General features: G+C 33.4%; 1 protein-coding gene across 2 annotated transcripts; it reads right to left on the bottom strand.

The window, feature by feature from the left end:
• Window positions 1-257: 257 nt before the first annotated feature.
• LOC139893155 (probable receptor-like protein kinase At5g59700) lies at window positions 258-3,174 on the bottom strand. Of its 2 annotated transcripts, XM_071876308.1 has the most exons (2): window positions 3,048-3,115; window positions 258-2,961 (listed from the first exon to the last, which is right to left on the bottom strand). In XM_071876308.1, the coding sequence occupies exon 2, from the start codon at window positions 2,955-2,957 to the stop codon at window positions 519-521; it is 2,439 nt and encodes an 812-aa protein (XP_071732409.1). In that variant the 5' UTR covers window positions 2,958-2,961; window positions 3,048-3,115; the 3' UTR covers window positions 258-518. The 2 variants fall into 2 exon arrangements, with proteins under 2 accessions (XP_071732409.1, XP_071732408.1); XM_071876307.1 differs by having other exon boundaries at window positions 258-3,174.
• Between the last annotated feature and the right edge of the window lie 12,423 nt (window positions 3,175-15,597).

Here is a 15,597-nt window from a genome sequence, read left to right on the forward strand (position 1 = left end):
CTATCACCGTTAATGTTAAACAAAAAATTCAAACTAGAATACGACAAATTTCACCGATTTTACCGACTTTATTGCTTTTCCGAAATTTGACATACTTTACCCGATTTTTTTCATCTTTGACCCGAAATTTGACCGTTGACTGTCATATTAGACAGTTTTCTTCGAGACGGGACGGGCTAGTCACCAAACCGTCGCAACGAGCGTCACAACGACTCAAGACGAGTCTTTTGCAATAGTGGTTTATAGCACATATGAGATAAATTTTAACCCACATCAATTTATTGATAAGCAGAATGGGTCAAAATCGTCCTAAACGAATCTACTATAAACTAAAAACTTTGCAGCAACACCACCTTCAAGATCCACCTTTAACACTTCGAATGAATGATTAAAGAAACATCAAGTCAAAAGTTGGAAAGATTTTTTGTGTCATGAAAAACACATACACACAAACACACAAACACAAATACTTCATCATTTATATGTGCTCCCTATAAACAAAACATTCAACATCTTCTTCACCTATTTGCAGGTTCTTCACCTTTAACCAAATTTGAAAAAACTCTACTCATTGAAACACCAACAAGATCACCAACACTTCCTTCTCTAAACAATGCACTACTAACACCACTCTCAACATGAATACTTGCAAACTCATCATTCGTTCGATGCGTTTTAACTTCAAGTTCAAGCGCACGACCGAGATAAAATAAAACATTTCCCATTGTAGGCCTATCGATACCATTTTCCGCTATACATTTATTAGCAATATCCACAAATGTCTTTAAAGACTCCATACTAATTTTTCCCACAAGGAACGGGTCGATGATTTTCTCAAGTTCGCCTTTTTTCTGCGACTCATTGACCCATTCGACTAAATTGACCATTCCCCGTGGACGAGATGGGTCAATAACGGGACTACCACAAAGGATCTCAAACATTACAACACCGAAAGAGTAAACGTCTGATTTTTCTGTTAATTGTTGTCTAGTCATGTATTCAGGGTCAAGATAACCGAAACTACCTTTAACTGCAGTACTAACATGAGTCTGATCAAACTCTGGCCCGTTTTTCGAAAGCCCAAAGTCTGCAACTTTAGCCATAAAATTCTCGTCTAACAATATATTTGCAGATTTAACATCTCGATGAATAATTGCTTTTGCAGAACTCGTATGAAGATAATGAAGTCCTCGTGCTGACCCAATGCAAATCTCGACCCGTTGCCTCCAATTGAATTTAGGAAGATCCGACCCATAAAGATGGTTTTTCAAGGTCCCATTTTCCATGTACTCGTATATAATTATCATCTCATCCCGTTCATCACAATACCCTATTAAAGATACCAAATGGCGGTGACGGAATTGGGATAACATTTCAATTTCCGTTTGAAATTCGCGTAACCCTTGATGAGATTGAGGTGCACCTCGTTTCACCGCCACTATCGTACCATCAGATAACTTTCCTTTGTAAACTTTCCCAAAACCGCCAACGCCGATTACCAAACTCTCACTAAATTTATCAGTAGCTTCTTGAATTGCGATTAAAGGAAACCGATATCCAATCTTTGATCTTGAAAAAATAGTACTTTCATCTTGATTCTTATTCTTATTACCATTGTTGCTTAAGTAATCTTGTGATAACTTTCTTTTGTTTCTTCTTCTTCTTATAAAAAACAAGACACAACCCAAAACTACGAGCCCTAACAACGCTCCACAGACCGCAGCAGCTACAGCCCAAACTTTGACCTTTGACTTTGAAGTCAAAGATTTAGTTCCCGCGTCGAGTTCATAAAGACTTCCTTTAGAATTGCTTATTTTCATGATCTCGAGCCCGTTTAGTATGCTTTCGGGGTAGTTTCCGTATCTAATGCTAGTGCCTATACTTACGTTTAATATCCTATTGCTGCTTACTTTAGTAACAGCATCTAAAAAGTAAGGAGTGCCCCAAATGTTCGACATCCTTTCACCTAGATTAAAATCCTTTTCAACCGACATAGAATTTAGATAAATACTTAAAATTAATGGTGAAACGGGACGTGTAATAATATCACAAAAATGAAAACGAACCAAGTAAGAAAACCCCGGGTCAACATTGAACGACCAAGTATTATTCAACAGTAATTCAGGGTTTGTATCGGTATCTATTCTAGTAACAGTTCCGTAAACAGATAACGGAGCGATATCACGGGTCGGACCATTTTCTGTATATTTCACAGCACTTGTATTTGAAGCAAACTGAACATAATTGTTTTGTTTAATAAACGACCCGTCCGAATTCCAAAATCGCCACAAGGTATCATTTTCGGGTAAAACCGTTTGGTTACCCATATTGACCCTATCAACCGTCTCTAACGCTTGTGCTGTTAAACTGTGGTGCGTTTTTGGAGGCTCGACGGCTTGGGCAGTTGCAGGGATGAGGTCATCAGGGTGAGACACAACTTCTAACGCGTTTATATAAGCAAACGAATTAGCAGAAGGAGTAAAAGTGATGACTAATTTATTTAAAGTAATGTTCAAAGAGTACTCTTTAACAGTAGGGTTTATATCAGGCTGAAAATCTTTCAAGAGGGTAAAACCATGTGCAGATACTGAAAATTTAGCAGTACTTAAGTTTCGAGTTTTATCACCTAACACGAATGGAAAGAAATACAATCGAACGAAATGGCGCCCTTGTTGATTAACTGAAAAAGTATAATTGGATGGTGTATTGAATATTCTAGCAGTAGTGTATAACACAGATGCATAAGGTGATGAAATTGGTGATGAATTTGCAGCAGTTATTACAGATTCTTGTTGTGGGTTTGAAATGAAATTATAATTGGATGTATCAGATAAAAAAACCCTACCATTTACTGAAGTATTTTTGGGTGATCCACAGTTTACAAGATAGTTATCTTTAGGGTCAAACTGGAAGGAGCATTTCATCAAACACATGGTGGACATGACCCATATGAACATCAATCTATATGTATCGGATGCCATATCAATATACAAGTGAGAATGAATGGTACGAAGTTGAAATGAATTAAAGAATATGAAAGAACAAACCTCAAATTTTATAACCAAAATTCAAAGTTATGGTGGAAGAAGATGAACTTATTGAATTGTAAAAGATGATGATGTACTGAATTATGCGAAAAAAACGAAAAGGGAAATTGATAGTCAATGGTCTGGTGATGTTCACACATCAATGTCAAAAACATGAATTATTAATTAGGATAAGATATATAGGAAGACAGCTATATAATAGTTACAAAATAAAGTATTAAATTGGAAATCACTGAAAATGATAATTGATGTGGAAACCAGCAGACAAGTTGTTAGGGACGGTGATCACTAGGAAGTTTCGTCACCAAATTAACTTCATATTTTTTGAAAATTTATTTATTATTTATATGTAGTTAATTAAGAAGACTTTATTTAAAAATTAAAATCATGTTAAGCTTAACTTAAATACGGAGAATATAATCTTACGTATATTTTATAAAAACGTAAATGGATTAATTTTATAAAATGATTAACTATTAATTTTAGATGATAATTATTTTTTTTGTTTGAAAAGCCTAGAATACATGAGCATAAGGACCTGACAACCTTTGATCACCTATGAAAGAACACGAAATACATACAGAACTATTGATATAGTATTACAACAAGGGGATACGAAATAAACACACTGAGGTGCAAGAGACAGCAACTCAGAAACACGAACATGGGCACCTAAGAATTAAGATACACACTTGGATTGCTTAGCCACAAATGCCACTCGATCTTCTTCCCTTTCACTCTATTTGAAATCCACTAGAAGGATTTTGCTTGTATCTCGTTTAAAACAACCGGTGCATTTCAACTTTTACCTTGAAACACCATGTTGTTTAGATTACTCCAAATGAGATACGCACACATCCATTCTAGAGATTGCCATATTTATTCCAAAACTAGTCATTGATTGAGAACCCTTATCGTTGAATATCTCGACTAGACTAAAATTTTCAAAGTTACACATATTCCACCATTTAAATACACTATCTCACACTTCAAGTCTATGTTTACAAAAGATAAGCGAGTGGTCCACGAACTCTAAATCATCATCACAAAGAGGGCATCTTACACAGTGGAGATCAATGCCTCTCTTGTCAAGTTCAAGTCTAATTGGTAATCTTTTCTTTAATACTCGCCACACGAAAATCTCGATCTTTTTTGGTACTAAATTGTTGCGGTACGTTTTTTGTTAAGAACTGTTTGCAGCAAATATTTTCTCATCAATTTTGGATGCTAAAATCTTGACTTTAAACAGTCCATCTATGCGCATGGACCAATGCCACCTGTCAACAGTATCATGAACAACAGAGAAAAAAGCTAACATATTTTGGAGTGTTTCAAAGTCACCTGCAGGTCGACCATTCGGAGGATGTCCCCAGTTCCAGACCCACATTGTGCTTGACCTGTCTTCATCGAACACCAGCCGATCTTTTATCGTTACATCAACAGCTTGATCAAGTTTGTATAACCTTGGGAAAACCTTGCTCAATTTATCTTCGCCAATCCAATGCTCGTGTCAAAAGGATGTAGAACCGCCATCGCTTATTTTATTTTTTATTTTTTTGAAAATGATTATTTGAATTGAACTTGTAAGTCTTCCAATATTGTACATGCTCGAATAATGTTATGCCACACGCCTATTGTCAGGGGATGTGAATTATCATTAACCGACAACAAGTCACCACAAAGACCATGAATATTACGTATGACTTTAACTCAAAGTGACAGCTATTTAATTATACATGATTTTCTTAGTGGTAAATTGAGTCGTAAGTTTCATTTTATATACTTAATTTAATTTTTTACTTAAAACATTTTTTCAATTTGATCAAAATAAATATTTATTTTTATTTAATAATAATAATAACACCAATATTCAATTTCACTAACAACTTCATTAATAATACTATAAGTTTCAAATAGGTTTTCAAGGTTATAAAAATAGAAGTAGTCCATTAAGGCAGTTGAATAAAGTTATATTTAAGAGATGGTTGACTGTTTTGATGTAAAACTAGTCTGGATCCGGTCCGCGCGATGCGGCGGAGGCTTTCGACCTGTGTATTCATATTTAACGTAACGTTGTGTATTTAAAGAGGGGAACACGACCCATGTCCTAAGCGCCGTTTTAGATGTCGTTGTCTTAAGCGTTTTTTAAATAGTATCAGTTTCGAACGTAGTTAGTTTCGTTTTGTTCATAAAAAATTTTCGAGTGTAATGGTGTTGTCGAAAAAATTTAACTCCCGACAAACAGAAAGATACGGGTTGTCGTTGTGTTAAGCGTTTTTTTAAAATTGTGCGGTTCGCGTATAGTTAGTCCCGTTAGATTCGTGAGACATTTTCGAGTTGAATGGTGGTCTCGGAAAAATTTAACTCGCACCGAGCGAGAAGATAGAACCCGTTATAAATTCGGGGGAATTAGTTTATTTTATTTTAATAAAATTATATGTTTACTCTTTCTACCCCTGAAAAAGTGTAAACCTGAGGGGATGTTGTGTAAATTGAGCCGAATTTGAGGAACCGATTGTAGTGTGAACGCAAACGTGAAACTACAACCCAAATGAATTGAAACTCCACATTAAGCCATGAGTTTTAGTATAATAAAAATAAAAATAAAATAATAATAATAATAAAAATAAAATAATAATCAAAATAAATAAATAAATAAATAAATAAATAAATAAATAATAAAATAATAATAATAATAAATAAATAAATAAATAAATAAATAAATAAAAGGGTTAAGGGTTAATAAAGCTATACATGTTAGAGTTTTTTAAAGAATATTTTCAGTAAAAAAGGTGTAATAATAATAATAATAATAATAATAATAATAATAATAATAATAATTAATAATAAAGCTAATAATAAGAATAATAATAAAAAGGTTGATAATAATATTAATAATAATAAAAATATTAATGAAAATGAAAATAATAATATTAATAATAATAATAATAATAATAATAATAATAATAATAATAATAATAATAATAATAATAATAATAAGAATATTTTAAGGGTTAATAAAGCGGGTTCAGAAGAGTTCGATGGCGCAAGATATTGGTGCCGGTGCTGCTGCTCATATTTTTACTAGGATAGGTTTTGCTATTGGTAGAGGTGTGGGGCCCAGATTGTCTCTAGGCTTCCCACTAATTTTTTTGTAAGTTTTAAAACTTTTAAGTTTATTATTATTATCATAATAATAATAATAATAATAATAATAATAATAATAATAATAATAATATTATTATTATTATTATTATTATTATTATTATTATTATTATTATTATTATTATTATTATTATTATTATTATTATTATTATTATAAAAAAAAAACTTAAAAGTTTTAAAACTTACAAAAAATTAGTGGGAAGCCTAGAGACAATCTGGGCCCCCACACCTCTAGCAATAGCAAAACCTATCCTAGTAAAAATATGAGCAGCAGCACCGGCACTAATATCTTGCGCCATCGAACTCTTCTGAACCCGCTTTAGCAAAGAAACAGCCTCCTTCTCTAATTCCCCTAGGGAAGAAAATGAGAAAGGAATGAACCCATAACCAATCGCCTGACAGCTAGATTCGTACTTGACCCGCTTCCGTCGAGCCGCATCAACCACAGCACGTCCAGGGACAAAGTCAGAAAGCCCAGACTGCGTCAAAGGAGAAGACCCTGTCAAGTCAACACAAACATCGCAACCACAATCCCAGGAATAAAGTAACACATCAGCAGGTCTGAGGGCCCTGTCGTTCCCTCCAGTAACACATCAGCAATTATTATTATTATTATTATTATTATTATTATTATTATTATTATTTTCGGATTTGAAAAGCTTTTACAAAAGGAGTAGCAAGAATACGCGCTTGAGGAACAACCGGACCACGGTGGTTGACTGACTAATCATGGCACAATATTTGTTGGGATCTTTATTGCTTTTTTTGTTGTTATCAGTGAGAAGAGGAAGATTTCATTATTGTTCTTTTTCCGGTAACATTTTTTAAAGAGTTTATTTCTTGGGTTTGTATTATTTATTATGTATGTTAATAAAAAAGAAAAATCTCGTAATAATAGTTGTACGGGTAGTACATAGTCTAGACTCGGGATACGAGTAGTACGTACTAAATATCTAGTGTGGATGTAAACCTCATAGGTATTATGATTTATTCATCTACTATTTATAAATTACATAAAACCCTAATAACTTACTACGTAATAAACTCTAGCGAACTCAAGCCCACATATTGAATTTTGGCCTAACATATTGTCTAACACTCTCTCGCAGTTCGAACGGTGAAATCACGAAAATTCGGACTAGAGTCAAAAAGTAAACAAAAGTGACATTTTTCTGTTCTTCATTGTTGCACCGAATAGAATGATGTTCACTGATATATTGCGTATGCTTGACTGTGTTTCCTTTTCCGCAAAGTTTTTTTATACGTCGTGGCTTGCGCTGCCTAAAGACTGAGCAAGACTTGAGCAGATAACGTTGTCGATGATACCAATGTTCTTCAATGCTGCAAGAAAGTTTTTTTTTATATTCCTCTTTTTGCAGGGTTTGGAACCTAGTCATGTCATGCGGCTCAGCCCCACGTCGATTATTTTTATTTATTCATTCATTTATTAGAAAGCAAGATGAAAAAGGAAGAGATTTAGAATCGATAATAATGAAACTGATAAAATGAGAAACTGATTAAGAGAGAAATAAATATAAATATAAAATATAAAATATAAAATAAAGATTATAAGAAGGTAAAGAAGAAGAAAAGCTACGGTAGATCTGACGGTAGGTTATGACTAAACATAAAAAATATTGGAATAACAATTTCACCGATTGACAATTTCAATAGCAATTCATAGAATTTGATGAATAAAAAGAAAAGAACCTACGTGGTGAATAAATTGCATTTGAGCATAAAAATAAATAATAGGATTCAACGGAAAGATACAACTAAACTAAATCAAACATAAATTACAAAGAAAGCATTATAAAGTTGGGATCCCTCCGGATCATCGATATGTAGCCGATGACCGGAGGATAACAAACTTGAAGCGGAAACGTTTAAAGGGTTAATAACAGACGAGAGACAATTCCGAAAAATATACATCCGATATAATACACTAATAATCGATATGGATAACATATGAATGATTTAACTTTCATATTATACACTAATAATCGTATCGTATGGATAATATAATCGATATTTATATGAGAGAGAGAGAGAGAGTTCGATGATTAGTGGATAGGTTACGAACAATCGGTAATGCATGAATTTACTTGTTTCTGTTATAATAATAATAATAATATAGATATGGATAGTCAATTTTGGTGTATACATATAGTCAATTTTGGTACACAAAGTATGTATTTTTATATTGAGATTTTAGGCTATAAATACTCATGAATGCAAGCATTAAACTTGCACCATTTCACACACTTACAAAGTGTTTCTTTCTTTCTCCATTATCATCTTTGTTCTTACACTTCATTATTAGTATTCTTAATCAAGAATCAAATCACTAAAGGTAGTTATAAGCCTACTGAATTATAACATCAAGAATCAAACCACTAAAGGTAGTTATAAGCCTACTGAATTATAACACGTTATCAGCACGATAATCTTAATACTAAATATGGTTGGCTCTGCCACCAAAATGATATATGGTCGGTTATACCACCAAAATGATATATGGTCGGTTATACCACCAGAATGATATAGGTCGGTTATACCACCTGAAAAAATATATGGTCGACACTGTCGCCAAATTTTCATTTATGTTTACTAATATTTATATTTTTGTTATATAACATTTATTTATGATTGCTTACACATGGTCGACACTGTCACCTACTTATCATTTATGTTATATTAAATTTATGTTTAATGTTTATATACTTATGAATATAAATTGACTCTAATTTATCATGATGTTTGTTTTAATTTTTGATAATAGAAAATGTCGAATCTGGAAAAGCTTAAATTTACTCCTTTAGAATCAACTGGAAACAACTACATGCCATGGGTTATAAAAGTAAAAATGCATCTTAAATCAATGGGCATTCTTGAAACCATAAATGAAAACAACACTTGTTCTGAAAAAGAACAAGCTACGGCATGTTGCTTTATTCATCAACATATTGATGAATGCTTACAAAATAATTATGTGACTGTAGAAGATCCCCATGTTTTATGGGAAGGTCTCAAAAGCAGATTCAATAATCAAAGAGAAATTTTACTTCCAGCTGCAATGGAACAATGGAGAACATTAAGGTTCCAAGACTTTAAGAAAGTAAATGAATACAGCTCAGCTCTGTATAATACATGTTCACAACTTAAATTCTGTGGACATGAAATTAGTGATGCAGACATGATGGAGAAAACTTTCTCCACAATGAATGCTGCAAACATCACAGTGCAAAGAAATTTGAGAATGCTAAAGTTCAAAACATATCCTGAACTTAATTCATATCTCTTAGTTGCAGAGCAAAATGATGAGCTATTAATGAAAAATCAGCAATCCCGTCCTACTGGTACACTTGCAATCCCTGAAGCAAATACTGCAAATAATTATAAACAGGGACAAGGACGCGGGCAAGGTCGTGGTTATAATAACCATCACCATCATCATGCCAAAAGCCATAACTATGGTAGAAACCATCCTTATGGTAATGGTAATGGGCGTGGACGTGGTCGTGGTCGTGGCCGTGGTGGTCAAAGAAATAGTAATCCACGAAAATATAAATATCAACCACAAAACAAGCCCATTAAACAAGATGTTGAAGAAAATTCTTCTAAAAATTCTGAAGAATCTTGCTACAGATGTGGTAGAATGGGCCACTGGGGCTAATACTTGCCGAACATCTAAACATCTTGTTAAGATGTATCAGGATTCGCTGAAAGATAAAGAAAAGGAAGTAAACTTTGTGGATAACGTCGATCCAACAGTCACTGAGAAACCGTCTGATTTATATGAAGATTTCTTGAATGTTTAAGTTGTGTGTCTTTCGAAAAATAAACGATTTAATATCGTCTGTCTTTGTCATTATGTTTGCTAAATGTTTCAGTACTATCTATTTGCGTTTAAAATATTGTGTAATATTAATGTACTCACTATTTATTTCTTATATATGAAGTTCAATATGAATTTTGCTGGAATACAACATCAATCAAGTGGTGGAGATCTCTGTATAGCAGACAGTGGAACTACACACACTATACTTAAATCCGAGAAATATTTTATTGATCTAAAACCAACGGAAGGAACTATACATACAATATCAGGACCTGCTAACTTGATAAAAGGGATAGGAAAGGCAAATTTCATACTACCAAATGGTACAACATTTTTAATAAATGATGCCTTATTTTCTCCCAAGTCAAGCAGAAATTTATTGAGTTTCTCCGACATATACCTTAACGGGTATGATTATCAGTCAGTGACAACAGAAAATGAGAAATATTTAAGTATCACTGACAAGAGTCATGTGGTTGAAAAACTGCCAAGACTTAGTTCTGGATTACATTATACACATATAAATGTACCAGAAATACATATGGTAGTTAACGAAAAATATATTGATCCTGGTGTATTCAGTTTATGGCATAACAGATTAGGCCATCCAGGATCAACAATGATGAAAAGGATTATTGAATGTACTCATGGACATCCACTAAAGGATAGAAAAATCCATCATGATACAATGGTTCCATGTACATCTTGCTCTCTTGGAAAATTGATAACTAGACCCTCACCACTTAAGGTTGAGAAAGAATCACCAATGTTTCTTGAAAGAATTCAAGGTGATATATGTGGACCAATTCATCCACCATGTGGACCATTTAGATATTTCATGGTTCTAATAGACGCATCTAGCAGATGGTCTCATGTTTGTCTGTTATCAAGCCGTAATGTGGCATTTGCAAAATTTCTTGCCCAAATTATTAAATTGAGAGCTCATTTTCCTGATTACACCATTAAAAGGGTGAGACTTGATAATGCTGGTGAATTTACATCTCAAGCATTTAATGACTATTGCATGTCTATAGGAATTGTTGTTGAACATTCTGTTGCTCATGTGCATACACAAAATGGTTTAGCCGAGTCATTGATTAAACGTTTACAGTTAATCGCTAGACCATTGATAATGAGAACAAAACTCCCTGTATCTATATGGGGTCATGCAATTTTACATGCTGCTGCATTGATTCGCATCAGACCAAGTGCAAGTCATAAATATTCCCCCCTACAACTTGCTTTTGGTCAAGAGCCAAATATTTCCCATCTTAGAACATTTGGTTGTGCAGTGTATGTTCCAATTGCGACACCACAACGTACAAAAATGGGTCCTCAAAGGAGGTTGGGAATATATGTTGGATATGAAACATCTTCAATATTAAGGTATATTGAACCTATGACAGGTGACGTTTTTACAGCACGTTTTGCTGATTGTCATTTTAATGAAACATTGTTCCCTAGATTAGGGGGAGAAATGAAAAATAAAGAAAATGATGTTTCATGGTGTGAACCTCAATTAAAGTATCTTGATCCTCGCACAAAAGAATGCGAGACAGAAGTTCAAAAGATAATGCATATACAAGAACTTGCAAATCAATTGCCTGATGCATTTACAGATACAAAAACGGTGACAAAATCATATATACCAGCAGTAAATACTCCAGCTCGAATTGAAATTCCAAAAGCTGGCAATAACGTCACTCATGAATCTTTGCCACGTCAGAAACGTGGAAGACCAATTGGTTCAAAGGATAAAAATCCTCGAAAAAGAAAATCAGCTGATAATGAAGTAAAAGAAAGTGTTCAAGAAGAACCACAAATCAGTACTCCTACTGCAGAGGAGATTGATGATGTCAATACAGAAATTGCAATCAATTATGCATATTCAAAAATATTATGGAACCGAAATGAAATGAAAAATCTTGATGAGAAATTTTCATTTAATGTTGCGTATGACATCATGAATAATGATGATGATCCAGAACCAACATCTATGGTTGAATGTCAAAATAGACATGATTGGGCTCAATGGAAAGAAGCAATACGAGCTGAATTAGAATCACTCAATAAAAGAAAGGTTTTCGGATCCATCATTCTCACTCCTAAAGATGTGAAACCTGTAGGATACAGATGGATTTTTATCCGAAAAAGAAATGAGAAAAATGAAGTTACAAGGTATAAAGCTAGACTTGTAGCTCAAGGTTTTTCTCAAAGACCAGGAATTGATTATGAAGAAACTTATTCCCCTGTTATGGATGCAATTACTTTTAGATACTTAATCAGCCTGGCAGTTTCTAAAAATTTAGAAATGCATCTCATGGATGTTGTGACTGCTTATCTATATGGATCACTTGATAGTGATATATATATGAAGATACCTGAAGGATTTAAGGTACCAGAAGCATCAAATGCAAAACCCAAAGAAATGTATTCGATTAAATTACAAAGATCTTTATATGGGTTAAAACAATCGGGACGTATGTGGTATAACCGATTAAGTGATTACTTGATAAGCAAAGGGTATACAAATAATCTTACTTGCCCTTGTGTTTTCATTAAGAAAACAACATCCGGATATGTGATCATAGCTGTTTATGTTGATGATCTTAACATCATAGGTACAAATAAAGAGATCCATGAAGCCATTCAACTTCTAAAGAAAGAATTTGAAATGAAAGATCTCGGAAAAACCAAGTATTGCCTTGGTTTACAAATTGAGCATATGCCTAATGGTTTACTTGTACATCAAACAACATATACTGAAAAGATTTTGAAACGTTTCAATATGGACAAGGCAAAACCATTAAGTACTCCTATGGTTGTTAGATCACTCAATGTTGAAGCTGATCCATTTCGTCCATGTGAAGATCAAGAAGACATTCTTGGACCAGAAGTACCATATCTTAGTGCAATTGGAGCTCTTATGTATCTTACAAATTGTACAAGACCTGACATTTCTTTTGCAGTTAATTTGTTGGCAAGGTTCAGCTCTGCTCCTACCAAAAGACACTGGAATGGGATCAAACACATATTTCGATACCTTCGAGGAACTACTGATTTAGGATTATTTTATTCTAACGAATCAAAACAAGATTTGGTTGGTTATGCAGATGCAGGTTATTTATCTGATCCACATAAAGCTAAATCTCAAACTGGATATGTATTCCTAAATGGAGGTACTGCAATATCATGGCGTTCTCAAAAACAAACACTTGTTGCTACATCGTCAAATCATGCCGAAGTGATTGCATTACATGAAGCTACTCGGGAATGTTTTTGGTTGAGATCAATGACACAAATCATTACTGATTCTTGTGGACTAGAACGCGATAAAAGTCCAACAATTATCTATGAAGATAATGCAGCTTGCATAGCACAGATGAAAGAAGGGTATATCAAAAGTGACCGAACCAAACACATACCTCCTAGATTCTTCTCATACACTCAAAATCTCATTAAGGACAACGAGATTGAAATGAGATATGTTCAATCCAGCAAAAACTCTGCTGATCTTTTCACGAAAGCACTTCCAACTGCTATTTTCAGAACACACGTTCATAACATTGGCATGAGACATGTTCAAAAGATGTAACAGCTGAAGCGATGTCTACTTGAGGGGGAGTCAACTCCATGCTGCACTCTTTTTCCCTTAGCTAAAGTTTTTTCCCACTGGGTTTTCTTTAGCAAGGTTTTTAACGAGGCAGTAATTTATAGTTGATCTTCAACAAAATAAAATTGCTATCCAAGGGGGAGTGTTATAATAATAATAATAATATAGATATGGATAGTCAATTTTGGTGTATACATATAGTCAATTTTGGTACACAAAGTATGTATTTTTATATTGAGATTTTAGGCTATAAATACTCATGAATGCAAGCATTAAACTTGCACCATTTCACACACTTACAAAGTGTTTCTTTCTTTCTCCATTATCATCTTTGTTCTTACACTTCATTATTAGTATTCTTAATCAAGAATCAAATCACTAAAGGTAGTTATAAGCCTACTGAATTATAACATCAAGAATCAAACCACTAAAGGTAGTTATAAGCCTACTGAATTATAACAGTTTCGCCTTTAAAAAAATGACTGTACTTGTTTTCCTCCAAAATATTATACATATAATATCACTAAAATTTGTATTAGTTATATAATGTTATTCTATTAAATATAAAAATTCTTTTTTCTAATTAGTTTCCAAAATAAAAGAAAAACTTACGCCCTTAGTACATGTGGGTTGTCCATTTTTTCATCACAACACTTAAACTTTAAATTTCGTGTCGTTGGTACATGTGGTTTCATTAAAATACCTAGTTAGAGTTTATTTTTAAAGATTAACTCCTCACATGTACCACGCATACGAGGGTAATTTGTCCTTTTATTTAATTTTCTTCATGTAAAACCACTTTAATAGCCTCAAATCGATGTGAGGGCATATGTGTCAAAATTCACAATAATAAACCAACACCACAATTCACAATAATCCAAGATGCCCAAATTCAATCAATTAAACACTATCACACAAATCAATTACAAAAGATCGAAAAAGTCATTAGCATTATGTCGAAGTATAGAATTGCCTTAATCAGGTATGAGATAACAAAAATTATTTCCAAACTCTAAATGAACTATCAAATAACAATAGTTTCAATTGGTCTGACCATATTGTTAAGTTCTTTGTGTATATGTTATTATAACTAGCTTACTGAAAAATTTAAAATCTCATATAATATGAAATGAATCGATTCAAAGAACATTCATCAACCAACATCAGGTCAAATACCGTCCATACCAATGATAATACTCGGTAATATAAGTATATAATAGTTTTGCACAAAATAGAGATGCTCCGTATATAAATTCAATAAAACAAACCGGAAGCTTGAGCTTTGACTGATCTGGACCTCGTAGGTAAGCTAAACACACTTCCGGCACAGGCGTTACGAAGCGCCTGAGGTATATGACCAGACCGGAGACGGAATCCAAAATTAGAATCCGGGCAGGTCTGAATCATGCTATTTTTGGTCCGGAGTTGACCGGCAGTCGAACCGGATAAAACCTTACAATTACGGTTTACAGCATGGAACCCGTTCCCAGTACTAAAGTTAATTGCTTGCATCATCTTCAATTATTACTTTTATTTCGCAATATGTGTCGAACCGGATAGTTCTTAATTAATAAAGTACTAGTACTAGTAATAAAATGAATTTGTGTTTTTGAATTGTGATTTCATTTTTGCTTCGTGTGCTTCTTCTGAGACGGATGAGGAATTAGGGTTTTCACGCACATCGATTTGGGGCTATTGAAGAGTGTATACATGAAGAAAATTAAATAAAAGGACCAAATTACCCTCCCATGCGTGGCACATGTGAGGGGTTAACCTTTAAAAATAAACGGTTGTTAACTGAGGTACTAACTAGGTAATTTAATGAAATCACAAGTACCAACGATGCAAAATTTAAAGTTTAGGTGTTGTGATAAAAAAAATGAACAAATCACAGGTACCAACAACGTAATATTTTCAAAATAAAAACATTT

Source organism: Rutidosis leptorrhynchoides, chromosome 2, assembly GCF_046630445.1.
Source record: "Rutidosis leptorrhynchoides isolate AG116_Rl617_1_P2 chromosome 2, CSIRO_AGI_Rlap_v1, whole genome shotgun sequence".
NCBI lineage: Eukaryota > Viridiplantae > Streptophyta > Magnoliopsida > Asterales > Asteraceae > Rutidosis > Rutidosis leptorrhynchoides.